The 12,678-nt window shown below is 39.8% G+C and overlaps 1 protein-coding gene across 1 annotated transcript; it reads left to right on the plus strand.

Moving 5' to 3' along the window:
• The first annotated feature begins 1,203 nt into the window (after nucleotides 1-1,203).
• On the plus strand, nucleotides 1,204-12,318 carry dpf2l (D4, zinc and double PHD fingers family 2, like). The gene is made up of 11 exons (XM_037675809.1): nucleotides 1,204-1,256; nucleotides 2,549-2,709; nucleotides 2,824-2,931; nucleotides 3,089-3,285; nucleotides 3,812-3,904; nucleotides 5,559-5,643; nucleotides 6,117-6,251; nucleotides 6,885-7,016; nucleotides 7,501-7,613; nucleotides 8,445-8,526; nucleotides 11,175-12,318. Exons 1-11 carry the CDS (start codon nucleotides 1,225-1,227, stop codon nucleotides 11,258-11,260), a joined length of 1,224 nt encoding a protein of 407 aa, XP_037531737.1. The 5' UTR covers nucleotides 1,204-1,224; the 3' UTR covers nucleotides 11,261-12,318.
• Nucleotides 12,319-12,678: the final 360 nt, after the last annotated feature.

Consider the following 12,678-nt stretch of genomic DNA (forward strand, 5'->3'; position numbering starts at 1 on the left):
TGTTTAATTACTGTTTTGAGTTGCTTCCTTTCTTGACCAAGACATTTTTATTAAAAAATAATGCAAGTATCTTAATGAAGATTCAAAACATATCTCAAAAATTATTCTTACTAATTGATATGCTCTATCAATCCCTCAATGGGGAAATTAATTATCTGCATTTTCTATTTTACATGTGAGCACATATGGAGCAGGAAGCAGCTACTGTTAGGGTTAAGGGGCTTGCTCAAGGGCCCAGAGTGGAGCAAACGAGGGCACTTCATCTTTACATTTTTTTGTTATCAGTCCAGGGAATTTGAACTAGCAACCTTTCAATCACCCACTCATCTCTAACCTCTGCACCACCACTCCCCCACTGAAAATTAACTTCCCAATTAAATGTGGTGAACAGACAAACCTACATTCTTCCTGTCTGAAGAGAACACGTTAGAAATGTGTGAAATTGAAATTTTACAAGGAAACACTGCCATTTCAGATACAGTATACAATTTAAAAATATATTGTTGCATTCTTAGCAAATAACAGAACTTATTCTAGATAAAATATAATTCTGATCACCCCATCCAAATTAAAAAATATGGGCATTTTAGTATGTATTTTATAATTACTTTTAAAAAATATCAAACATAGATAGTAATTATATGACAACTAATGCAAATAAGTGTTTAAAATATATTTTTATGTTTTAATAAGAACTTGGTGAGATGCCTTGTATGAGTGAATGTAAACAATGTAAACAAATTATATGTTTTAACTATATAGATTTTGATTTTCAAACTTGTGAAATTTCACAGCAGACCTTGAGTTGCTTTAAAAAAAATCATTTTAAAACGAAACTCTTGTGCATCTATTGTACAGGACTTTAAGAAAGTCGTTGTGTTTAAAAATGTCTAAAGCATTTATATTTTTCTATATATTGCATAAACTTGTCAGTCGGATCACTTCTCCTTAGTTTATTACCATGTAAATGGCGCAAAAACTAATAGGAAAAGGGCGGAAACAGTCTAGAAATGTATAAAAATGTTAAACAAATACTGTGTAGACATCGTGCTTTTGTTGTTGAAGAGGATACGTGGAAGACATTTTTGTAAAGTTTGTTAAATTACACGATTTTCGTTAAAATGAAGAAAAAAAAAAAAAAAGGCAAATCGATGGGAGGCACAACCGTCACGTACGTATGTGCGCATGCGCAGTAGCGCCTCCACACAACCGCAGTAAGCAAATATGGCAGCGGCTGTCGACAGTGTTGTGAAAGTGTAAGTTTACCTTTATTTTCTCTTTGAAAGAGTCAAACGACTCGTCGCACAGAGGCGCACTCTCATTTGGCTGGGTGTAGTTTTACCGCTCGGCTCCTACAATCTCACTGACCTCGTTCTTGTTCTTTTGATACAATAATTGTCCCAGGAGAATTACGTTATCTTTGTGCTACGGCTACCTTCGCGTTAGCTTTGTTGGCACTTTGAAACGAGCCGCTGCTAAAGCCACTTTCTTTGTCCAACTCCCGACACTCCTGGGTGTGTTTACAGTGGTGTTTACACCTATTAATACTAAACACATTTAGTCAGCTGCTTGTTGGAGAGGGTTTAATCTTCAGTCAAATCTGTCATGTTGGCGGGCGCTTTGCTAACAATCAACCTTTTGTTCCGACACTCCTCCATCGTTACTGTTAATGCTGCCACGACACTGTGCCACGTTATGCTTGTGATGTTAGTGGATAGGAAGCCAAATCGTGATATAACAATAAATGAGACGAAATGTTTCGGGTTAGACTGCGTTTATAAGAAACAAAAATACAGTTTTCCTCATATCCTCGTGAGGCTGCCATAATGTGAACTGTTGTACAGTAGTTATAAACATCTACATCATCATGGAGCTAGAAGTGAAAAACATGTTAATACATAGGAATCCCTTCACAATCCTATGATTCTACATGTTTGAGTTGTTAAAAGAATTTAAAAATGAACAAGATCTTCCTAAAAAAAAAAAAAAACAAGTTTGTAGCTTGGGTGGAAATTAAAGAATGAAGTTTTTGTGTGTTAATGCCATTTCTTGAAGTTAAAAAAGGGAACACTGCATTTGGTGAATGACACAAGTTTAAAAAAAAATACAACTTTAGTTAACACTTAAGAGCATGGCTGCAGTATCTGCTTGGGGTGCACGGATACTTACATGAGAAACCGATTTTTTTTAGTTTTAACAACAATTGTCTAAACTTCATTTATATTTCAGAGCACTGCCTCTTGGCCAGTTAAAACAAGTTTGTATTGTTTCTAGGATATTGTTCAAGGGTATGTTTTTCATTGAAATAATATTGGAAAATTGAAGGTGCATTGTGAGCTTATAACACCTGACAGCGTCGCTTATAAAACAAAATCGGAATCAGCAGGTCTGACTTTTTAGAAATCGGTGATCAGTCAGAAAACTGCAATCAGTGCGCCCCTAGTATCTGCAGTTTTTACCTTGCAGTGTATTTTACCTTGCTTAAGAGATGATTCGTCCTGTTGATCTGTCTCACTCAAAGTGTGTCCTCCGATCTCCTCTTTTTCAGGCTTGGAGAGCAGTATTACAGAGATGCCCTGGAGCAGTGTCACAACTACAACGCTCGCCTCTGTGCTGAGCGAAGCATCCTCATGCCGTTCCTGGACTCTCAGACTGGTGTCGCCCAGTCCAACTGCTACATCTGGATGGAGAAGAGGCACCGAAGTGCAGGTACCTGACTAGTATTTAAAGATGATTCATTGATCAAAATTTGAGTTCTAAGAAATTAAGGGTCTTCCATTGATTAAAAAATAAAAAATAAAATTCTCCTTTTTGTCGTATCAGGCGTAGCTCCAGGACAACTGTACACTTACCCAGCCCGTCGTTGGAGGAAGAAACGGCGCTCCCATCCTCCCGAGGACCCTCGCTTGGCTTTCCCAACTCTAAAAGCAGGTACCACCTTTGCTGAAAACAACTTGCCGCCACAGACACATTCGACCGTTCATGGAAACTATCATTTTTATCATATTTAAAGATTTTATTAACAGTTATCGGTAGATGATGCTATTCTTAAAGGTGATATTTTTTCTGAATGGATTGGTACATTCAGCTGACTTGGATCTGGGTCTGAAGCGTGAGGCTTTGGGAGCGGCGGATGGAAGCAGCTTGGAGGCGCTGCTGAAAGGGGAGTCTCTTGAAAGGAGGAGCGGGGCGCCGGACCTTCGCGGCCCAGAGGAAGATCCAGCAACTGTGGAGCCTCCTGCTACTTCAACAGTTACTCACACGTCCTCGGGGCGCATCCGTAAGGTTAGACTTAAAACCAAAACAATAAATCTCGTGTTTTCACACAGATCTCAAACGTCACAGATGATGCATTCACAGTTTGTTAGTAAAATTATTAATCCCATCAAGATGCAGCACCAGGGTATTGATTTTTGTTACGTCATTCAGTTAGACAGTGTTTAGGACAAACATCTTCCCGATTTCTTCATTGGAAAAACTTTAAATGGTTTTTCTCCATAATTTGAAAGAAAACGTATTCCTGTTATTGGCGTTTCAAAATGATTCCTGACAAATTACAGTGCATCCTCTGGCAGATTTCTTTAATGATTTTTATTCCAGCATATCAGACTGACAAGAAAACAGAGAATAAACTAAGAAACAATTTTACGGTTACATTTACTGATTCAATTATTTAAAGCTTTTCAAAGTGAACTTTGTTGTTTCAAAATTCCAAACAATTATGACAGAGTATCAGACGCTCCCATTACATACAAGACAAGCAAGAGTTTAGACCTTTTGAATAGTGAGCTAATCCAGATTCTCACTGCAGAGAGTTCTTGACCACGACGACTACTTGGATGATCTGGATGATGAAGACTTTGAAGATGAGACGCCCAAGAGAAGAGGCAAGACCAAGTCAAAGGTGAGCTTCTTAAGCTGCTGCTGGACAATCAGCTCCTTACAAGATGCTGGGAGACCAAGTTAAAGGGATGTTAGTTGAAGTTTATGTCTTTATGTTTCTGTGGTAGTGTCTGTGCTGTAGATGAACAGATGCTCGGATATATTCATCATTTAACACGGATTCCTCATTTTTCTGGACTGAATAAAACGTGCATTGAATTTAAGGAAATGCAAACGTGAGACGTCATCTATGTTTGACCCATCAAAATGAATGCGGTCATTTATTTACAGAATCAAAATTTAACATCAAACATTTACATTAATTTGGCAAATTATGAAAATAACAACATAAGCAATCAATCAGGAAAAATCATACGGCCATGATTTTTTCCGTTGCTTCACCACAGACACTTATGAAAACTGTACAACTATGATCTTTTACCCACATGAATGTGGGTGAGCATTTTACACAGACATTTCTAAAATATCTGGAAGAATTTCTACTTGATAGAAAAGTTTAAAGATGGAAAGAAGTTTAGAGGGAGTAAAAGATGGGGTTTGAGGGGAAGTAAGTGTTCACCAGAACGGCACTCTCCATCAGAAACCCAGCTCGCCTCGGTACGCTTGGTAGGAAACTTGACCCATTACCTTTCTGATGATAATCAGCAGATATGGTGTTCCGTTAACGCTACCTGTCCAGCGTCTCCTTAGTATGGCTGTAGCTCGTCAGAAGTAGTGGCGAGGCTCTGTTCGACACATATTCACCTCAGTGGAAAATGTTATAATCCCATGGAACTCGGAAGAGCTTGTTGTCATGTCAGGATCATCCCGTCTCCATCAGAACATGAACAGAACTGGTTGGACTGTGTATCCAGCAGAACTCCAACAGCACTCCATCAGAACTCCATCAGCACTCCATCAGAGCTGTCCATCAGCACTCCATCAGAGCTGTCCCAGAACGGTTCCAGCACCATACCAGACTTAGCAGAACTTAGCAGAACTGACTAGACCAGGAAGTACTGACATTTTAAAGACTCTTTCCCGGTTCACTTTTGGGATTTGTTCATTGGTCAGAAACGACCAGACGGGGTGTGTTTTTGTGACGCAAGAGGTTAGAGACAGCGAGGATTGTTATGAAACAGATCAGAAATGTTCTCACAGACAGAGAGAGTTTTGTTTTGGCGCGTTTCAGAAACAGGTGCTAAAACTTCTCTATTTACGTCTGAGAGGATTCTACAAAACATGACAGTTCGTTCAACAACTTGTTTTTCGTTTGACTCCAACCTTGGAAACGCACACTTGCTCACTCAAAGGCAGAAATCAGAAAATGCATAATTATTCTGTAACAGCTTTGACATGAGAATAAAAATCATTACTCAGTTAATAAAATTGATTAGTTCACTGCAACATCTAAAATGGTTTGAACTAAGACATTTTGATTATCAACATTTGTAAAATAGTAATGATAATAAAAAGAGAGTGTTCTTTTCACTTGAATCTTCAAGAAAGAAAGTCTCAGGATGGGTGAACCTGTATTTCTGAGTTCAAATGAATGAAATGACAGTTCCTGTCCCACAAGGTTCTAAAGGTCAAGAGTTTTGACCTTAGACTTAGTTTTTGACATGGGCCTAGTCCACTACAGTGCCAAACTTTAAATTGATTCAACTAATCTGTAGGGCCGAAGTGATAAGAATGGCAAGAAGAAATCTGAGGCTGCAGCGGCGGCGCTGGAGGAGAGGGACAAACCTTACGCCTGCGACAGTAAGTAGAAACCCCATCTGTGTCATGCATGTCAGCAATAGAGGCTTCTGCTTTTTTCCCCTTTCATAAACAACTTGAGCTTTTAGCCTTGCACGAGGTAACTTGAAAGACCTCACTGGGAACTGAAGTTTGCAGCAATGAAATAAAAAAAATAAAGTTGGTCTTCTGGGTGCATTGGGTGCTTTATTATATTTTCCTTGTTTTTTTTCTTTCTTGCATTGATGCTTTGTGTGTGCTGTGTAACAACTTCTTGGCCCCGGCTCGCTGTGCAAATGCTGTCTGGGTTTGTTGCTTGCGTGTCCGCTTAAAATTAACCCTTTGACAAAAAAATAAAAATCTAATGTGGGGTGATGAATGCCACACTTCCAGCTTGGTTCCACATTGGGCCTTCTGTATTTTTTTTTTTTTTTTGAAAGCGTACCCATCACAATAACACTTTTGTATGACGGTGTGTGTGTGTGTGTGTGTATCAGTCTGTGGGAAGCGCTACAAGAACCGTCCCGGCCTGAGCTACCACTATACACACTCTCACCTGGCAGAGGAGGAGGGCGAGGACCACGAGGAGATCGAGGCACCACCCACTCCTCGCCAGCCTGAGGAGCAGAAGAGTGAGTCAGTCTGAAAATGCTGAGAGAGGCGGGAGGAAAGTTTGGTTGCATGCCGTGCAGCACGCGTTTGTTGAAGGGAAGTCTCTTTTTCTCATTCTATTTATTTTTTATTTTTACCCAGCTCTTTTCATTTTTTGATTTTTATGATTTTAAATCCAAATGTTGGATTTCACAGTTGGGACATCTGACAGTTTTTCAACACATAGTTAATCTTTTCTTTTTCCCTCTCGAACAACATAGTCCATCCCATAGGTGTTTTCCCCATTTGCACGCGACACAATGTTTGCAAATCCATACGTACACGTGTTTTTGTTTTTGTCACACATTCATTTATGATCAAAATTCAGTGCGTCATTAGTTCGCTTGGATGAATAAAATACGCTAAAACTAAAAAGGTAAAAAAAAAAAGGGTAAAACTTTTAAGCATCCTTTAAACCTTGACCTACACAGGAGGATTAGAGCCACAGATTTTTTAAAAGAGATTGAAGTCAAAATTCTGACTTTTTCTCAGAATTCTGAGAATAGTCAGAATTATGAAAAAAACAAAAAATCTCTTCCGTATTGACCTGCTTGTAGCATCAGTGACAGTTCTAATGTGCTTGAAACATTTTCTTTGCTCATTCTCCTGCTCAGCAAATAAGAAGGGTCCCAACGGGTTGGCACTGCCCAACGACTACTGCGACTTCTGCCTGGGAGATTCCACTTTAAATCAAAAGACCGGTCAATCAGAAGAGCTGGTGTCTTGCTCAGACTGTGGACGATCAGGTATGACGCAGTTTCTTTTATTTTTTTTAATTAATTCTTAACTTTGGACCGAATTTGACCGAAATTGTTAGTCGTTGGAGACTATTTGAAGGTTTTAGCTGAAACAGATGTCGCCAGCATAAATGTATAGTCAGAGAAGATGGCTCAAAGAGCTGACGTTAGCTCCATTAGTTTTTACATGTACTTGTAACTATCTGAAGTAAAAAAAAAAATTAGATGAACACACTTTTTTGTAGAATATTGGCCTAGTTTTGACATGCTTGCACTCACTTTACAAGCCTTTATTTAGTCAGATAATAAAAAACAAGAACATTTAAAGTGTTCAGTTTTAGACAAATGTCTGAGCAGAGATCCCTCAAAAAGCTCCTCATTTGGTTTGTTTTGGCTGCAAAGCTGTGATTGGTCAGTTAGCAGGTGGGGTTAGAGCAAATGTTCTCTTTGTTGCAATGGTCGATGCTGATATGTCCCTGGCTCCCTCCCGTAGGCCACCCGACGTGCCTGCAGTTCACGCCGGTGATGATGGCTGCAGTGAAGACTTACCGCTGGCAGTGCATCGAGTGCAAATGCTGCAACGTTTGTGGCACGTCGGAGAATGATGTGAGCCTCGTTCTCGTGTTTCAAGCAAATGTGCCTATCAGATGTAGAAAAATGTATAGTTTCATATTTATTTACTAGAAAAAACATTTGCAATGTTAATCATTTGGTAACATTTGGTCATTTAATCTGCAGTACAAACTTGTTTCTTAGCCTAATGCCAGACTTCTGCTGCTTTCTCTGACCTTTTCATCGTGTCTTTGAATTATTTTTAGCACAGTAATGACTAAACTACTTAACAGCCAACAATCCCAGCAGACATGCTATGACTAACTGCACTGTTGAACAATTTTTGTCCAGACTTTCAGGAAAGAGTGAGTTTTTTTGTTCACTAACTGCATAGGTTTTTACTTATAAACTTATAATTAAAACGTTTCTGACACAGAGGCAGTTTATTGATATTTGAGGTGAAGTTCCCAACAAAATAGGCATAAAAGTATTCTGTTCACAAAACCCAGTTTGGAAATGGGCAAAGGGGTTGTCTTATAATTATTATAATTAGGCTTGTCTTTTATCTGTGCTGAATCAGTAAATGTCAGAAAGTTGGTTGTAAGTGATGGGAAAGGTCAACAGTTAAACTCTGGAGATCATTTGACAAGCTCTGAATTTCAGGGTTGTTTAAAGGTCACATATCGGTCCACTCAAAAACTTTACACAGAGCATCTTTTACTCACTAAACTGACGGAGTAAAAGCCCCTCGGAGTTTATATTTTAAGTTACATACACAGTTGTGATGGAATCAGGAGGTGGCAACACTTTAAAGAATCTCAAAGTTCATTTTATTTAAATACCCTATTTCCACTACTGTTCTTCAGTTTTGTTGTGTTCCTACAGGACCAGCTGCTGTTCTGTGATGACTGTGACCGAGGATACCACATGTACTGTCTAACTCCACCCATGACTGAACCACCAGAGGGTAAGATGCTGTGGAAGCCACTGGATTAGAAAGATTTATTGTTAGAAAGGTCACCTCCATGGCAGCGGCCACCTAATTAATCTGATGTGTTGTTTCTTCCTCTCGTTATTTGTGAAGACACAGTCAAGGCTGTCCACTCTCGCCAGCATTGTGTTTCGGAACATCATGTCTGAGGCTTTGATAGGAACAGATTTCTCTGTAAAACTGGAAGTGAAATCACCAATCATCACGTTCCCGATGACGTAGTCCTTATAAACATTTCTACCAATGAACAAGCCATTTAAGCGAAGAACCTAGACTTTGTGAGTTGTTATGACATGGTAACAAGTCTCACAAAAACCAACACTGTGGCTTCTGGTAAACGGGAGCCTGTTATGAATATCAGAGAGACAGAACTTAAACCAGTTAGGGAATTCCTTTACTTCTGGTCTTCTCATCAGAGGGTGACTCATGGTAAGGAGCTGCCAGTGCCCTAGCAAGACCCTAGGAAACTTGTCTGGAAGGACAGATCAGTGTCTCTGACTGCTAGAGTTAGACTCCCGTGTCCACTTGTTTTGTCAGTCCATCTTCATGCTTTTTAAAAAAAAATTATTTATTTGCATGATGAAAATTATCGACCTCATTTTCATTTATCGACTTTATCATTTCTTCGCATCTCTCTCTTTCTACTCACGCGGCTCGACTCCGGTGCTCTTCACTGACCCCTCCCTTTGTCTTTAAAATCCATTTTAACCGTCCATAATCGCATTTTTGGTTCGTTAAAAGCAGCTAAGCTGAGAAGCTAAGCTATGAGCTAAGCTAACAGGCCGACCTTGGGAAAAAACTTCCGTCTGTCGAAGCTCCAAAATTCACTGTAGAAACCCGTGTCTTTGTGTAAAAAGTTGTTTTTCTCTGCAAAAAGAAGCTGAGAACTTCTTTACTGATTTTTTAAATTAAAAGCTTTGTGTGAAAAATGCTACGCTAAAGAGCTCAAACCACACCGAGTGTCCGCCATTTTTGAGAACCGAAGGAAGGAAGGAGAGGCATCCCACGCCACGTCCCTCCCATTTTTCTTAGAGACACGCTGCTCGCTCCCTCACTATTCATCCTTCAGTTCATAGTCTTATACTGCCATCCAGTGGTCAAAAAAGGTACTACATGCAAAACTAATTAACATTTCTTCTTAAATTTGACAATAATTACTAATTATTGTCAAATTTCAAACAATATTATCGTTTATCACAATAATTTCTGAGACACTTAATCGCCCAGCAAAATTTGTTATCGTGACAGGCCTGTTCTGAACACTGAGATGGAGAAGGTGTATACACATTTGAAATAGCCTGCTTCAGGTCCACTGGTCCTCCCACACTACAAATGCTGAGATTCGCCATAGAGTCCATGTCGTCATCAGAAACCATGACTCCTTCCTAATGCAGATCAAGAAGAAGAAATTAAAAATGCTTTACCGATTTAGTGAGGCCAAGGGAACTCTCGCAAATGTGATCCTTCAAGGAAAAGCTGAAGGAACTCACCAATAGGAGCGTCCGCCTCATCAGTGGGTAGATGACATCTGCAGCTGGACAGAGCTCCCTTTACATGTCCCCACGTCTTGTTGAAAATCTGCCACGGTGGAGGTTCTGCCCCCAGGGCACCAGGCTAACGACTGATGATGATGATTTGTGTCTAGAGTTCACTGAAATCTTCATGAATGATGAACACTTTATAATCTTCACTCTGTTGAGTGGTTTCTTAAACATGCAGTCATCGTAGTGAAGGATCAGGAGCCACATTATTTTTTGTCTGCGCAGCGTTTATACATCAAAACGGGCGTCTCAATCAGGAGTTCTGTGTTATGACTTTTAGAAGCGATATGTTGTACAATGAGGGCAAAATTTGTGCACGCACCCCCCCAAAAAAAAAAAACCCAACAAAAACCCAGTCTCAAACAAAACCAGGAGCAGGGTTTTGGTGAACCAGATAAGACTCCAGTTCTCTTTGGAGCTCATTTAAAATGATTTGGCTGAACTTACATATTGACAGCGTTTGCATTTTAAGTTTGTATAAGTTTTATGATTTTTTTTTTTCAACTTACAGTAGATGATGTGACGCTTTTAAAATGTAAAGATTACAACGCTTTTGCAAACGATCTTTTTAATTTCACGTTTTTAATACATATACAATTTATCCATGAAACCGTTGACATTTTTGTCTTCTTTCACACAGCGTGTCTCACTGCTGTAGGACTAATGGTTTTCTTTCAGATCCACCCAGAATACAGAGTGCACACCCAAACTTCTACAGGTTTTATTTTAATTCAGAATGTTCTCCTCAAAACAGGAAGTGAAGGGTCTTAACTTTTATTTTTAATCTCCTACATAAAACACTAGAAATATAAAAATTAATGTTTAACCATCAGTCTTCAAGACTAAAAATCTCATTTATAGTTTTCACACAGTCTATTTGTTTGAGTCCTTTCTCCAGTGTCTGGCAGCCTCTAACTTGGCCATCAGGGAGTGACAGACAGGTGTTACCATGGTGACCATAATGAGCCACTGGCAACATTTCTTTGATCTTTGTTCTCTTTGCAGTTCCTGTACAGTTTTTATATCAATAAATAGGCGTTTGTTGTTTATAAAGTGGCTCCTCTGATGTTTCTGTGTTTGCAGGGAGTTGGAGCTGCCACCTGTGTCTGGCTCTGCTGAAGGACAAAGCCTCCATATACCAGCAGAACCAGAGCTCTGCCCCTGAGTGACAGCAGAACGTGAACCCCACCTCTCAGCGCCTGGACTCCCCCCAACCCCAGTTCAAAATATCAGCCCTCCTCTCAGTCCGTGCCGCTGGGCTTCTGTCCCGACGTGACTGAGTCAGATCCCAGATCAGTTTTACAAGCCGTTCCCCTCTACATCCCTAGTCAGGGGGACTCGAAACGAAAAACCAGACCTCAGATCAGTCAACACGGGGATCAAACCATCACTAATAACCTGCCTACAAACGCCCAGGAACTTGTCATCAAACATGTACTGCACCGTGTGTACATACATTAGATGCACACGTCCCATCGTACTGCTAGAGACCTAGAGCGCGCAGTAACCATAGCAACTGCCGTCTCCATGGGAGCTCCTGGGAGCAAAAAAAAAAAGAAGATTAGCATCACGGCTAATTACCTGCAGCTCCACACTCAAAGACACAGCGTTGACTGTTGACAGTCTCCCAAACGATCTATTTTTACTCACCGAACGTGACGACGTCGCCACACATCTGGTCAGAGGATGTTGCTGTGTCTGATTGTTGCTTTTATGGTGGTTTTAGTGTGTGTACTGTTGTCCCATCTGTAGGAGCATTTACTGTGTTTTGTAGGTTTCCACAACGAACAGTCACAAATCCCAGCGACTCGTCTCTATAAAGCAGCAGGACCAAGATGGTGAAATAAGTTAGTGGACAACGTAACGGCTTCTTATCGTTCAGTATATTTAAATACAGCTCCGTCGTTTCAAGCACTACATGAGAGAGAGAGACTGCGGAGTTCATGAAAGCCTTCATACTTACAGTCACATCATTTTTCTCTCCGATGAGTTTTTGCATCGTTTTTAAAAATGCTTTGGCAGCTTTATATTTCCTTTCACACGTACTGAGCAGCTGCCGACGAGCCAGCGACGCTCTTACATTTCATCACACGGAAGCTGGTTTGCATGCAGAACACAATTTCATATCACAAGTGTTTCTTCGAGTTTTCGTTTTATTTTCTACATTTTATATTGCCTGATCTCCTGTTAGTATTTGGGAGTTGTTACTAGTCAAATTTTGTAAAATCTGGTATTGCAAACACTTCAGTATATAGCTCCTCATGCATTCTATGTACTGTATGGACTTTTCTATTTTTTTTGTTGTTGTTATGACCGACATGTTCGAAATGATTTGATTTTTACCCCCCTGAAATGTCAGGCTTTCATCATAAGTATTTGTAAAATGACGTACTTTGTTGTATTATTTTTATTTTTTACATTTCTTTTGTATCGAAGCTGATTTAGCCCAACTGAAATAATAAAAAAAGGAAATCTGTGAAATGTTCTTGTTGATGAGTCCATTGGAACAACAGCAATATGTAAAGCAGAGGCGGGCAACATCAAGAGATTTAAAGCAGTTGAAGAGCCAATTAGAGAGAAGAGAAAA

This window comes from Nematolebias whitei, chromosome 4 (assembly GCF_014905685.2).
Source record: "Nematolebias whitei isolate Nwh7 chromosome 4, NemWhi1, whole genome shotgun sequence".
NCBI lineage: Eukaryota > Metazoa > Chordata > Actinopteri > Cyprinodontiformes > Rivulidae > Nematolebias > Nematolebias whitei.

Bases quoted from the DNA above. Each gene is read 5' to 3' on its own strand.
- dpf2l (XM_037675809.1), top strand. From the start codon at position 1,225: ATGGCAGCGGCTGTCGACAGTGTTGTGAAAGT. The intron at 3,286-3,811 runs GTTAGACTTAAA...TTCTCACTGCAG, and splicing joins CCTCGGGGCGCATCCGTAAG to AGAGTTCTTGACCACGACGA. The intron at 7,614-8,444 runs GTGAGCCTCGTT...GTGTTCCTACAG, and splicing joins GTGGCACGTCGGAGAATGAT to GACCAGCTGCTGTTCTGTGA.